The sequence below is a fragment of the Clarias gariepinus genome, chromosome 10, assembly GCF_024256425.1.
Source record: "Clarias gariepinus isolate MV-2021 ecotype Netherlands chromosome 10, CGAR_prim_01v2, whole genome shotgun sequence".
NCBI classification, from domain to species: Eukaryota; Metazoa; Chordata; class Actinopteri; order Siluriformes; family Clariidae; genus Clarias; species Clarias gariepinus.
The window spans coordinates 27,747,393-27,762,130 of NC_071109.1; the positions used below are offsets into that span (position 1 = coordinate 27,747,393).

The 14,738-nt window shown below is 39.2% G+C and overlaps 2 protein-coding genes across 2 annotated transcripts in view; one reads left to right on the plus strand and one right to left on the minus strand.

Moving 5' to 3' along the window:
- Positions 1-230: 230 nt before the first annotated feature.
- On the plus strand, positions 231-6,353 carry tmem168b (transmembrane protein 168b). Its single transcript, XM_053506531.1, has 4 exons — positions 231-1,830; positions 2,285-2,427; positions 3,947-4,221; positions 4,311-6,353. The coding sequence occupies exons 1-4, from the start codon at positions 697-699 to the stop codon at positions 4,856-4,858; spliced, it is 2,100 nt and encodes a 699-aa protein (XP_053362506.1). The 5' UTR covers positions 231-696; the 3' UTR covers positions 4,859-6,353.
- A 1,958-nt stretch (positions 6,354-8,311) lies between these two features.
- cacna2d4b (calcium channel, voltage-dependent, alpha 2/delta subunit 4b) overlaps positions 8,312-14,738 on the minus strand; it is a 37,840-nt gene continuing 31,413 nt past the window's right edge. The window contains exons 35-38 of the mRNA XM_053505753.1: positions 12,585-12,702; positions 10,585-10,700; positions 9,990-10,072; positions 8,312-8,741 (exon numbers count right to left, since the gene is read on the minus strand). Of these exons, the coding sequence (XP_053361728.1) occupies positions 8,649-8,741; positions 9,990-10,072; positions 10,585-10,700; positions 12,585-12,702 (410 nt within the window). The 3' untranslated portion in view covers positions 8,312-8,648. The remainder of the gene's footprint in view (positions 8,742-9,989; positions 10,073-10,584; positions 10,701-12,584; positions 12,703-14,738) is intronic.

A 14,738-nucleotide genomic window follows, 5' to 3' on the forward strand; every position in this document is an offset into this window, starting at 1 on the left:
AAACCTATTTATGTTCTAATAGCCTATAATATTTGCTAAAGATTATGTGGGGGGGCAAACCGTGGCAGGGGGGCATTTTAGCGCGTAACACCGGCAACAGCTGGTACTTCAGCTGGTCAATAAACAAATGGGTTCTTGAGTGTAGAACACGCGTATAAACCAAACGCTTTTCTGTTTGTCCCTACAGGCTTTCCGTTGTTTTGTTTTCAACCCGGAAAAGATGGCGGACATCGAGGAAACTTTTCCAAGTGCTTAGCTGGAGTGTGTAGAGTAACTTAGAGAATGTTTAATTTCATTATTATTACAAAAGTCTGAAAAGTTTCTAAACTAGTTGCTAACAAAAATATTTCTAAGTGTTGTTTGTAGTTATTCTCCCTTGTTTTAAACTAGTAGTAATAACTGGTAAATAACTAGCAGGTTAGCCTTGTCTTTGTTATTTTGTTTGGAAACATCAGCTTTTTTTATTTTTTTTTAAATCTTATTGTGTTCTAAAGTTGTGTTCAAACAGGTTTGTAAGAATCTCGTCAACAAAATTGATCACTTCTGGACGTTGTCATGTGCTAGCTGAGTTAGCTAAACGCCAATGAATAAGAAGCAGAAGTTTGCAGTTTTTCACTGAGTCATAGTTTTAGGGATCTGTGTGAGGATGAAGGTTAAAACCTGACTGAGTGTGTTGGAGTGTGTGGAGCTCCAGCGATGTGCAGGCTTCTCCGTTACTGCTTCAGCCACACGCTTTACGCCGCTATGAGCCGACTGGAGGAGCTTCGCACCGGGGTGAGTGTGTGGTCGCTCATCCGATACCTGGGCTATCTGTCTAATCTTAACCTCCTCGTGGCGATATGCCTGGGTCTGTACACACGCTGGGAGAGCACATCAGAAACTGTCCTTCTGGTCATCTTCATCCTGGCCCTTTTTGTCCTGGGTATAGCCAGCATTCTGTACTACTACTTTGGTATGGAGAGGCTCAGTTTCATGCTCTTCCACCTCTGGCTGGGGTTCCTGCTGGGTTTGCTTGGGTTTCTCAACAAGCCTTCTGTAAATGACTTAAAGGAGCAGGTCAGCCTTTACATGCTGATAGCCAGCATGGCCATTAGAGCGCTCTGGGCTTTGGTGGAAAGAATCTGCGGATGCAGCAGACAAAGGCCAGCACTTTTGACCTCTGCGGAGACGCTGGAGCTGGCGGGTTTTGCCGTGGCCAGCACTATGCAGGTGGTCCATGCCTCCACGAGCCTCATCGCCCTGGTCCTGGCTGCTGCTGCGCTTCTCGTGGACTTGCGGATGAAGTCCTTCCTGGCTCTTCCTAACCTCATCTGCTTCTCTGTGGTCACGGCGCACTTCTTCTTCAACTCTCTTAATGTTCCCACGAACCTCTTCGCGCTGGTGTGCTTCTTCATCCGCCTTGTGTGCGAGCCAGTCTTGGATATGTACTTCGGCGGGCTCTCCGTGACCGAACGCTGGTCCCCGCTTCTGAGGAGAGGAGGTCTGTCGAGGCGTCTTAGTCTCCTGCCTCTGCTTGCTGTTGAAATCACGTTCCTGGTTCTGGCTGCTTTCAAGATCAGCGATCTGGACCGGTGGTACGTGGTGATCCCGGGTTTTTCTGCCTCCAGTGTTTTCTGGATCATCTGCCATGTGGTGTTCCTGGTTACCCTCTGGGGATTCCACAGCAAGCTGAGTGACTGCCAGAGGGTGTGTGTGGCTCAGAGGGCCAGTCCCGGGGCACTGGAGAGAGTGATGACCTCCAAAGGCATGCGCCACTTCTGCCTCATCTCAAAGCGTTTGGTGCTCTTCAGCCTTGTGTCCACTGCTGTTCTTGGGGCTCTTTCATGGCAGGTGGGTCTTTTCTTGTATTTTACATTTGACTAAACAGCTAAGAAGCGGCATATTATAATACATAAACCATTTCTGTAATACACAATACATAAAAAATGGCAGCAAAATGTAGTATTCCCTTCAAATGACTATTCAAAATTTTGTCATAAAAAAATGTAACATAAATTATAAAAAGGAAAGAAAAGGAAGTCTGAGCAAATTATTTTTTTAAACAATTTTTTTTACAGTTTGCAGTTGTTATAAAATGTATTATGAACCATGTTAGAAAAAGATATCTGCTGTTTTTATTATATTGTTTTTATTTTTAATAAAAGTCCAGAAGCCTTGATTTCCTGCTACTAGATAGATAATTACAGAATATTTATAAAGCTGGTAAATAGTTAAATGCTGAAATATTTAGAAGTAGTCAGAAATAGTAGTTTAACATTTATAATATGAGATTTTCTTTTTCCAGCCTTCAAACAGCCTGTTTATTGCTGTGTTCCTGCTGGTTCTGCCTCTCGAGTCTCTGGCTTACGGGCTTTTCTACGAGCTGGGTAACTGCCTAGGAGGAACGTGTGTAGGTTATGCGGTGGTCATCCCTACCAACTTCTGCAGGTAAATTCTGGAAAAAAAACTGGATCAGGACTATAGGGAGGAGTTCTGGGTGTCCTTTTTTTTTTTTTTTTTTTTTTTTACTGTGAATAGCTTCTGACTCCTCTGTGGATAGATGAGTGATTATCAAAATATAAATATATATAAACTATATAATGTTGATAAACAGGATGTTAGTTTAGAATTTGCATGAGTTGAACATATCTACAAGTTCTCCTTGATGTGTTGCTCATCAGTAGAGCTGTGACTTGAAAGTGAACTGTTGATTACATTCAATTCAGTTTTTTGTGCTTTGTAATGTCTAATTTGATTTAATGATTCATGGAGATGCAGCTATATTTCTTGCAGGCTGTCAAGTATTCAAATATACTTTACCCCACACCACTTCAGTAGGTGGCGGCATTGCACTGTAAATAAAGAAAAAGGGGATACACTCACACAACACCATCATATTTGCAAAAGCAGTTTATGTACTCATTTTTTAAAATTTACCTAAGTAATTTAAAGTGTGAATCTATCTTTAATCAAAAACTGACCAACAAATGATCAAATAAATTCCAACTAATTAAATCACACAGCTTTACTCATAAATGGTCTTACAGCTTTTCCATTATCAGTCTTCATAAGTTTTAGTTCCTGGAGAAACACTAGGATACTTGGATACTGGATTTTAATGCTAAGAAAGATTTTGGCCATAATTATTATTATTTTAACCAATTTTTCTAAACAAAAAAAGCAAACAATTTACTCCTACCACACGAGATAAAGTTTACCTGTAAGATTATAAAGAAACGGAGATGTCAAATGTCTCATTGTCTCAACAAACTCAGAAGTTTTGTAATTGGCACACGCAGTGTTTTAAGGCGCGTGTAATGAGTGGGTTCTGGACTAATTCGTTTACAGAGTTTAGAGAAAAAGACAGGCGCGCAGTTTTTGATGATATAATGTGTGTATTTATATGTATAATTCAAACTTTTGACTGTGCGTGTTTGTATACACGAGAGTGAGATAAAACATGATCCGCACTCTCCTTGCTTCTCAAGCAAACAGACAGTTTTCGTATTCCCTCATTTTAAAAATGTTTTAGGCTGAGCTGTAAGCCACGTGTGCACTGCCACCTTCACTTCTTCATCAGAAGTGAATCTTCGTCCTTGTAGGGCTGCTTTCTGGGGACCAAACAGGTGAAATTCTAATGAAGCAAGATCAGGACTATAGGGAGGATGCTTTAACACCAATAGTGTGTGTTGCACCCTCAGGCCCAAAAAAAAAAAAAACGTCACTGAAGCTCTTCTTTCATGCAAATCACAAATAGGATATCCTTTTTTTTTTTTTTTTTTGCTTGCACTGTAGTTACAAATGAACTAATGCAACATGTTCACACCTGCACAGCAGTGACTGTGGAGACCGGAAAACGCTGATAAGACGGTCCAGCCAACAGACGTTTTAATATAAAAAATTTTTGACTCATCCATGTGTGTGTGAGAAAATAAAATTAGCGCTTGTATCCTTCTGTTCGTCACAGTGTGGATGGACAGCCCACCCTGCTGCCCCCGGATGAGGTGCAGGAGCTGAATATGCGCACCATGGGCATGCTAAACAACATACAGCGCTTCTTCTCCCAGCACATGATGGACTCTCACGGCTGTGATTACTCCAGCAGCGGCGTGACACGGGACACTTTGCGCTCTAAGCTCCGCTCCTTCCTGGAGGCGCACACTTCGGACGGGCCGCGCTACGACACGTACATTCTGTTCTACAGCGGCCACACGCACCGCACCGGGGAATGGGCTCTCTTAGGTTTGTGCTGAGTGTTTTATTTTTGAGTGTCATCTGTACAATCTATACAAACCTATACAAACTTTCTTGGTTTTTTTTTCCTTTCTTAGGTGGAGAAGTCGTGCACCTGTCCGAGCTTGTGCAGATGTGGAAGGAGAAGAACGATGGTTTCTGTTCTCGTCTCATCGTCGTACTTGACACGGACAACTCTCTACCATGGGTGAAGGAGGTGTGCAAAGTTGAGGAGTTTTACGTAGCGGTACAAGGGGCTACACTGGTGAACTCGATGGACGTTGAAGTCCAGAACCTGCCTCAGATCGGAGATTTCACCGCCGACTGGGTGGAGTTCAACTGCAACCCCGACAGCGCTGTGCGCTGGTCCGAGCAAGGCCGGGTCGTCATGGCAACCTACGGCATCTCCAGACAGTGGGGGGATTACAAGCTGCATCTGCCTACGGCAAGCGACGTCGCCAATCACTGGAAGCTGTACTTCCCGCGCTGGACGTATCCCGTAGTGCAGTTGGCACACTGGAGCATCTCCCTGAACTTGTTCTGGATTTGCAGCGTATGTCTACGCTTCCTGCGCAGACTCAAACTGACTTGGTTTCCTCCTGCCATGCTCGATACCGGCCAGGGCTTTAAACTGGTCAGGTCGTAGAAACGGACTCTGTATGTGTGTGTGTGCACCCCTTTCTCACTGTTATCATGGAAATACTTTAGCGATTTATTAGCACTTGTCGAATGTGAAATTGATCTGATAAACCCTTAGCAATAACACTTTTTTTTTTTTTGTAGTTTAAGTATGCTTCGCTTGATCTCGGGAATGGGCAAGAGTGTTTTGTGGGTGTGTGTGGATTTTTACGGCTAAAAAGAAAAAACTGAGTGAATATGAGGCATATCTCATACCACAGAGGAAATTTATAGTTTTAAAGCAAAAAACGGCAGCACTGCAATGCAATTGAGACACACGGGTCGTTATAGCAACCGTGCATGAGTTTATATTTAACTAACAATAGCGTTACTGATACAAAAATCTATTACTTAACCCTTTATAAACCATTTGTAACACTCCCTCAGGGATAGGGATCAGTCCCTAAAAGTCAACACTCGGAGTGTTTAACGCAATCTTAGTGCATTTAATGAGCTTATACGTACTGTACGTACAGTAGATCAGGCTGCACCATCAGTACCACCGTTTTCATTACTGTACAGTAACATTGTCACATGCTTTTGCTCGAAAGCTGTTTTCACGAATCTGAGGACGGTTATAGCTACAACACATTACAGTATGACTGAGAAGATAATAACGTTCATGGTCGAGGTTACAAGATCACTCAGGTCACCAATCCTGATCCAAAGATATATATGATATTTATATTGATGTGTTTTGGAAGAAAAGAAAAAAAAAGAATTGACCAAACAGCATTTTTTTTCCTCCTTTTGATATAAAAATTTTGATATTTATTCTTTACCTCATGCCTACAGTAAATTGAGCTTTAAGTGTAATTTATTAACACTGTGCTTTTGCATTGATCTAATCTAAAATGTCGCTGCACAAAGTTCTTTTATGACAAAGATTAATCCTGAACTAGTCTCACGATAACTGGCTTTTTTATTATTATAATTATTTTTTTTTAAATATAAGTGCCTTTTTACGGCTGAGACTTCTCCAAGAGGCCAGACTTTCTATCACAGTGACCCGTTTAAGTATGCGAGGGTGAGTCAAAAATGATCCGCACTGCACTTCTTTTCTTATCACAGTGCTCTCTGTTTAAGGCTACAGTCTCTCTAGCCTAAAACATTTTTAAAGAGGGATTATGAAAGCTTGTTGACGGGTGTACAAAGTGTATAAAAGCAAGAAGAATATGCCAAAACGTATGTGTTTGTCTTTCCTAAAAGTTAACAAAATAAGTACTAAAGCCAGAGTGCGGATCATTTTTGATTCACCCTAGTGATAAATCAGATTACCTCAGAGATGTCAGTGAGGCTAACTTGAACAAAGATAATTACTATAATATCTGTTAACTTGTTCAAATTGCAACAGGGTGATTTTGAAGTGGAATTTTTTGTTTTCATTACATGCATGAAAGGACATTAGCCTTAATATATATTTTTTTTTAAGAATCAGAAATAAACATACTCTTTTCTTTCAATTTGTGTCCACCATTTTTGTTTCCTGAATAATCTTTTTAAATCCAAGAGAGAAACATAAACCTAGCAAAAGTGTGCTTTAGTTAGTAGTTACTTTTAATTAAAAGTCGCTTGTGTTGCTCGTCCTGACTGCGGCTTACATTCTGCGATTGGGAACACTCTGCACCAATAAGTTAACAACTATTAGCATACGTTAAATTTTATTTATTACTGATTCATTAATAAAATGGATTATAAAAATTTGTGTTCTGATCATTTCACTATTATGCCAAAGGGCATTCAAATCAAAACGGGACTTTTGATTGTGCAGAATAACAGATCACAGTTATGAGAGTTATAACTCCCTTTATATCTCTATATAATCCTCTGCTACAGTGATGTACTATGTATCCCCTGTATTGGTGAATGATTGTAGTTAGTGCAGTTCTTACAGAAGCGTGCGTCTCTTCCTCAAATTGGCGGTGGCAGGTTGTTGTGCTTCAAGTCTTCTGTAAATGTCTAAGTTCTACACCTTCATTCATAAGAAACTCCATAAAAAGTCCCAGTTTGACTTGAACACTCCTTGTAATTTTTGTGTATCTGAGGAAAAACTAAATAAATAGATATGTTACAATTATTTATTAGGATTATTATTATAATTATTATTAAATATTATTACATATATTTTGGATGTTGATATTTATTTGTGATCTTTTCTTATATGTTGTATTGATCATATAGATCTTACGTCTATGAAACTTGAGCTTCTTTGAAAGCATTTTGGTGAGGGGACATATTCGAACAAAACGTTTTTTTTTTTAGTACACTTTAAAATTTAACTCCTTTTCATTTATCGTCTTATGCAATTGCTGGTAAAGAAAAAGAAAAAAATTTGAATAAACGGTCCAATAGTCTTTTAATATCAACGTTTTAAAAGAAGTGATGATTGCACTGGTTGATTTTTTGCTCGAAAGAAAATAATGCGTTATAATACTCATTAAGATTACTCACTCTCACTCATTCACTCACACTCTATACCACTTGTCATGCACAGGGTCATGGGATACCTGGAGCCTATTTTTTGAGCTCACAAGGTGGAGAACACTCTGAATGGGGTTCCAATCCATCGCAGGACACACTAGTGCTTGGTTGCCTTCGAGAGTGAAAGTTTTCTCAGTGCACCGGAGACATGCCGGCCTTCCAGGAACTCCTTTAATGGCCCAAATATGTGGAAATGGCTGTACAGGGTCATCCCAGGAGACTTTGGGTGCGAGGCAGGGACAGAGTGCCAATTCATCACAGGGTACACACACACACACACACACACACACACACGCACGCTCATTCACACTCTACAGACAATTTGGGGATGCTAGCGAGCCTTTGGCCTTTGGGAGGACCCTGCGGAGAACATGAAAACTCAACACACACAGACCCGTGGTGGGAATAGAACCCTCGACCCTGGAGGTGCGAGGCCACAGTGCCGCCACAATATCCTTTTAATATTGTCAAAAATATTTTATAAGCAAGATGGCAACGCATGCAGCTAAATTTAAGAAGTGAAAAGTTGAATTATTTGGGTAATTTACATGAACGCTTAAAAATAATATAATTAATTTTAATATTTATAAATACGGAGAAAAATATGCAAAACAGGTTCTGCTTTTTTTGCCATGCTTTAAGCAAGATCATAAACAGAATTAATTTTCAGCTCTTATATAAATACCTGAGCGGCTCTTTGAAAATAATTTTGCCACCTTGTCTTGCTGAAGAAACTAGAATGGTATCAGTGATATTAATGATATGATATTAGAAGCCATTTAAAACTAAAACCGTACATTTTATTAAACATGGTCAAATTATGTCTGAAATAAAAATAGATATTAAATATAAATATTAAATATAATCTATATGAAAGTTAATTAAATTACATACAGCATTTACAAAGGCATTATACATAGGATTTAAGAGACTTAAAAAAAGAATAATAATTATGACTTTTAGGATAATACAGCATCAACATGGGCATACTGTTAATAAATTTTCACTTTACTTGACAAACACTATAAAAAAAACACTATACAATTCATTCTTTTCAAAAAAATATAATTAAATAGTGCATCAAAATCAAAACCAGTGTCTGCCACCGCGGGTTCCTCTTTTCTAAGACACTATAATCGTTCATGTCTTTTAAAATCCGACAAAACGTCATGGTTAAATCCATAAATCTCTATATCCACTGTAAATACTTTGACGGTTTCTTCGCAGGTGTAGCAGACGGATAGCGCCAGTGGAAGACGGATGTTTATGCGTGATCTTCAGCGAAGAGTCAGTGATGTGACCAGGGATATGAAGAAGAGAGCCACTGATATAGAAATCTCACACGCTCCACCGCAGTCTTTTGCATTTTCCTTGTAATAAGAAAACAAAGCGGGTTATGTTATTTCTTATTAAGCAACAATTAAATCGATACACTGTATGGCCAAAAGTATGTGAACACATGACCATCACCTCTATCAAATTTATGACATGAATAGGAACATGCAACTTTTCAGTCTTTGTATGCTGTTGAATTAAGATATCCCAAACCAAAACCTTTTCAAGCATAAAAGTACACAAAGTACACCTGTGCACAAAGTCAGCTCTCCAGCTGTTCCAAAATCTACTGGAAAGCCCTGAGGAGGGGCGGCTGTTACAGCAGCAAATAAGGGACTAACTAAAGGGATGACGATCACATGATCATCATGATACTTTTGGCCACATAGCACATGTGTGTATACTAGTCTAACATTATCCGCACTCTTGCTGTGGAATAGATTTTTAATAAAAATTTTATTTAAATAAACAATAATGTGAATCTTTGTTCTGGTAGGGCTGCTTTCAGGGGACCAAACAGGTGAAAACCCGATCTGGACTATACAGAATTTGCTTTAACACACACCTCAAAACCAAGAGTGTCGACAGTGTGGGCAGAAGTGTACATCGTCATGTGCATCGTCATATAAGATCACGACGCCCATGGATATCAGTCTTTTGCATTTAATCCCAACTTTAGGCTTCAACTCTTTAATAATCATCTCACTGTAACGAGCACTGCTGATTGTTGAACATTTTTTCTGTTTATGTTCCAAGACTGGCCCCTGAGAATCCCAGAAAAACTGTAAGCACTGATAAATTTTCCAGCTGATGATCGACGTTTTGACTTTTTCTCGATCGGCGATTGAGGATGCTTCCGTTCCATACTCTGTCGTTTACTCTCAGGCTCGTAGTAATAAATCCATGTCTCATCACCAACTTTTACCCTCCCAAATTTTGTTTGCAAATATTCAAACACGTCTGCTTATGATCTTCCATGAGTTGTTTCAGTACCCCTCAGGCACAAATCACTGCTCGTATTTCATGCATATCACAAGTGGGGCATCAAACTTTGCTCGCACCGCAGTTACGAATGAACTGATTTAACATGTTCACACCTGCACAGCAGTGACCAGGTAGATAGTACCCTTGAATGGAAAGCGCTGATAAGACAGTACGGCCAACGGAAACCTTAATATAACCAGAGTGCGGATAATTTTTGACTCACCCTCGTTTAAAAGAAAACGTATAGTTTATCGTTTATTACTTTAATAACAATCACTGCATTTGTATTAATCACTTACATGAGGATGGTATGAGTGACACGACTCGGGACGTCTGCGGATCTTCTGGGATTTCATCCTGTTGCATTTTACTGTTGCGTTATGTTCACGGGAGTTAAAGGGAAAATGTCTTGCACATTATTGTTTATTGTCATATTCATATATTTATATTTCATAAACCTCTTTAATTTCCTAATAATATCTGTTTGACTACCTGCAGATAATGGCAGAAATCAAATGCTTCAGTCACAAACATACACTCACTGGCCACTTTATTAGGTACACCTTGCTTGGCTCCTCTTTTGCCTTCCGGACTGCCTTAATTCTCCATGGCATAGATTCAATAAAGGAGCTGGAAACATTCCTTAGAGATTTTTTCATCTACAGTATATTGACATGACAGCATCCTTAGCTCTTGCAGAGAACGACAAAACTATACTGTATGTAACAGATCAATAGTCCGGCATCGAATTCCATCAAACCATTTCCTACCTAAAACACTTAACATGGAATCTGAGCCTTATAAAGGATTTCGAATAGTGATGGAATGAATTGAGATTGCTGGGTAATCTGTAAGCTAAGTCTCTGGTGGTTCTGAGGAGCTGGAGCAGGATATATTTGACTTCTCTTGGAGTGAGTGTGATGGGGGAGTACTGGCGTGAGCAGTCACAGTCCGCCTGCACCACTAGCATCACCAGGTTACTGTTCACAAGCTGCTGGAGCACAAACATCCTGCAACACAACAACATTATCACCAGGTCTGTATCACATTCACTTATACCACATAAATATACACAAAGCATCGCAAAACTTTCCTTCCCTATACTCCTTCTAGGGAATTTATACACCAAACCAAGCCGATGTGATCTAAAGACATTGAGGACGCAAAATTGTAGAGGGATTTTTAATATCTCAAACAGGTGCCTTAAACTCACGCTGAAAAGTGGTTAATAACTTTATATTGTGTGATATTATATTCAGTGACACATTCATAGTGTGATGCTTTTCTTCCAGCATCTGTGGCCTATTCTACACACGTGCACATCACAAATGCTCACACACACGCACGCACACACAAATACACAAGGACAAACACTTTTGTCAAAAACTCATTTGTCACGCGACTCCCAGAGACGCTATGCAGTGCAGTAGACTCAAAAGAGCGAACGATTCAGACTAGAAGATATGAGAGGTGAGCTGCTCCTTCTGTTTATCATAATAAAAAAAAATGCTATTTTTTCATTACTGGAGCTATAGCCAAAACTTGTGTATGAAGACGAGTTGGAAGTCTGTTTATTGATAATGTAACATTTTATTTTATTTATGATCAAAAGAGCCAAATGAACTAAATAGCTCAAAAAAAAGAAATCGTTCATTTTGATGAATGAGATTTATAGAACCGAGTCACTAATATGATCCAAACTTCCCATCACTAATCCACAGGTTGCTACCGCGCGAAGTTCTGAGCTCATAAGCATTCTCACAGCCTCCTGTTTCACTGATCAACTCAGAAGCCCTGCATTACGGCTTTAATATTATTAAATCTTGTGTTGTGGCGCTGCGACCTGCACCTCGTAACACAAGTAAGTCATAATCTGTCGATGATAAACGCAAATAAAAATCGCATTGGAGACTCCTTGTATAAATGTAAAATTCTAATGTAAAAAATCCTTGTGAAATAAATATATTCTTTTATAGGAAAATATAGTATAACATAGAATATACATATATCCTAATAGAATAATTCAACACATGAACAATTTGATGTATTCCTGTTAAATAATGATTATCTGGATGAAGTGAAGTGAAGCCTCTATACAAGTTACTGTGAATGAGCTGTTACTATAAAAATTATTGATGTACGATGGAACGATTGAAATACAGCCAAAACTACTGTCAAAGCTGATGTTATAAGAAATATATCAACATCTACTAAGCATTATTTGAAAATTCAACACTGTTATGTTATTATATGAATTATACATCATAGTAATGCATTAAAAGATATACAGATACACTGTGCAAAACATTACGTTCATGAAAGTGTAGCTTCCCCCGTGCCATCAGAGCAGCTCTAGTCCCCTGGGGCATGACCCCATAAGATTTTTGGGCACTGTGGGTTGCAGGGTGGGGCCGTCACGAATCGGACTTGTTTGGCCAGCGCATCCTGTGGGAGCCCAATCGGTTTGGAATCTGGGGAGTTTGGATGCCAGGTCAGTGACCTTGGGCTTTTTGCCCAGTTGACCTCGAGCGTGGTGGGCTTGGTGTTCTGGTGCCTTTCTATCATGGCCAGCATTGACTTTTTTGACAATATGTGCTGCATTGGCTTTTCTGTGTGATCTGGCTGGCTTTGGGTTCCTGTGGGCACATTTTGCAGTGGTGCCCATGATCCTGCCATCAGTTTACCGGTATATAAATAATAATCAATATTAGTCTGTTAATGTTATGGCTGATCGATATAATTATAAGTATGACTCGTGTGTGATTTTCGTCTAGTTGGGAAATGTAAGGCGATCCATAAAAAACATATCTTATTTTATTCTACTACCTGGAATAACCTAAGAAACGAAGACTAACTATGGACCATTTAAGAATGACATGACTTCATAGACTCACTTTTGACAGCGCCCACATTTAATGATGCTGTTGGTCTCCCTGATGGAGGTGTCGTACACGAACCCAGGGTATTCAGTGTTACAGGGCACCATGGATTCGACCTTCTTCTGTTTGTGTGCTGTGAGAGAGAGACAGGAAATTCTGGATGGTACAGTATCATACTATCGGTCTAATCATGTGGAAAGACACTGATACAATGCTAGTTTCTATTGCTAGGGTTCTTTGCTTAAACGACATGACATTGTGCCGTCCTACTGTGCGTTTATGGAAGTATAATAGTGCCAAAATCCCTCAAAGCAAAATAGCAGGTTGAATTACATGAACTGAAAAAAACGTGTTGCAATAAATATGTTTGAATTTTTCTGCATTGCAATTTGATCTGAATTGAAAAAAATCCTTAGAGCATTTACAATGTTTGAAATTTTTGCCACTGCAATTTATTGTGGTTGTATATTTCAAGTAAAAATGTAATCCAAGCATTTAAAATTCAATGCAAAAAGATTCAAGTTACTAAATTGCAGTTCAAAAATATTTTCAAGTGTTAAAAATACAATCTTCATTATTTTTCAATCTTACAAATTCAGGTCGATAAAATTCAGGTAACAAAATTCAGGTTGCAAAAATTCAGGTAATAAAATTCAGGTTGCAAAAATTCAGGTAATAAAATTCAGGTAACAAAATTCAGGTAATAAAATTCAGGTCACAAAATTCAAGTCGCTAAAATGCAGGTCTTTACATCCGGGATATCACAGGCAGAGCAGTGGAGAGCCGATTGCTGCTGTCCGTGCCGCAGTGTACTTTAAAGTGTGCTTCCTGCTCCCTGTGCAGTCTACCTCTTAGAAACTACTTACCGATCTGAACGCAGCCCTCTTAACTAACAGGCCGGGTTGCCAGTTTCACAATAAAGTGTGTATGTGTTAAAATTACTCCTCTGCCGTAAACACTATATTCAAAGCAAAGCCAGCGCTCTTTCATTCACACGCGCGAGCGATGGGTTTCCCGCCCCTGAGCTCGGTAATGTTCAGTCACATTCAGTAACCAGATGTGATTAATTTCCTCAGCAGCAGCAACAACATACATGCTGTTTAGACTTTGTTAAATTTATATTGCTTATAAATAAAGGTTAACACAAAAACTTTGTAATTAAGAAAAACGTAAAGTGTGGATAGTACGGTTAAATGTCAGTCTGATTAAAATATAATATAAATAAATTATATAAATTATTTTATGCAATGCAATTACAACATTTCAGTTTAATATTTAGTATGAAGTCATAAGTCTTCATGTAGTTATTTAAACAGTTAGTAGTATATATGTATATGTGACTGTTTCATATGTGTGTGCATAAGTGAAGTTTGATTTAAGCCCTATACGGCGACTCATAAATACCTGTCGCACTGTGACTTTGTCACATATAACATTGTACATCAATGGCTGCACTGCAATTAACCCCATTTCTATTTTTATTGTAATTTATATTTATTATCTTTATATACTTTTTATATATAGTTTTTGTCCATCATTGCACTAGTAACTCTGGTCAGTTCCCACATTACCCTGTGTATACTGACTGTATACTGACTGTAAGATATACAGTGTGGAGTCTATAACCTGTCTTACTGTTACTGTCTCTATTGCTGTTGGATATCTGGAATTTCCTTCGGGATCAATAAAGTATCTATTTATCTATCTATCTATCTATCGTATATATCTGTCTTTATTCTTTGTCTGGAATTGTCCCTATCAGTTTATTTGCACAGAGTCAGACTTCTGCAGTTACTCTGGTGTCACGCGCTGAACTCATGCTGTTTCACTGCTTCCTAAATTTGTTTCTGCTGCTGTACAGAATTTTTCCACAGACTGTAACATTACCGAGCTCAGGGGCGGGAAACCCATCGCTCGCGCGTGTGAATGAAACAGCGCTGGGCTGGCTTTGCTTTGAATATAGTGTTTACGGCAGAGGAGTAATACTAACACAATTTAACACATACACACTTTATTGTGAAACTGGCAACCCGGCCTGTTAGTTAAGAGGGCTGCGTTCCGATCGGTAAGTAGTTTGTGAGAAGTAGACTGCACAGGGAGCAGGAAGCACACTTTAAAGTACACTGCGGCACGGACAGCAGCAATCGGCTCTCCACTGCTCTGCCTGTG

Coding starts and splice junctions, on each gene's coding strand:
- tmem168b (XM_053506531.1), top strand. CDS start 697: ATGTGCAGGCTTCTCCGTTACTGCTTCAGCCACACGCTTTACGCCGCT. Junction 1,831..2,284: donor TTGGGGCTCTTTCATGGCAG/GTGGGTCTTTTC, acceptor TTCTTTTTCCAG/CCTTCAAACAGCCTGTTTAT. Junction 4,222..4,310: donor CGGGGAATGGGCTCTCTTAG/GTTTGTGCTGAG, acceptor TTCCTTTCTTAG/GTGGAGAAGTCGTGCACCTG.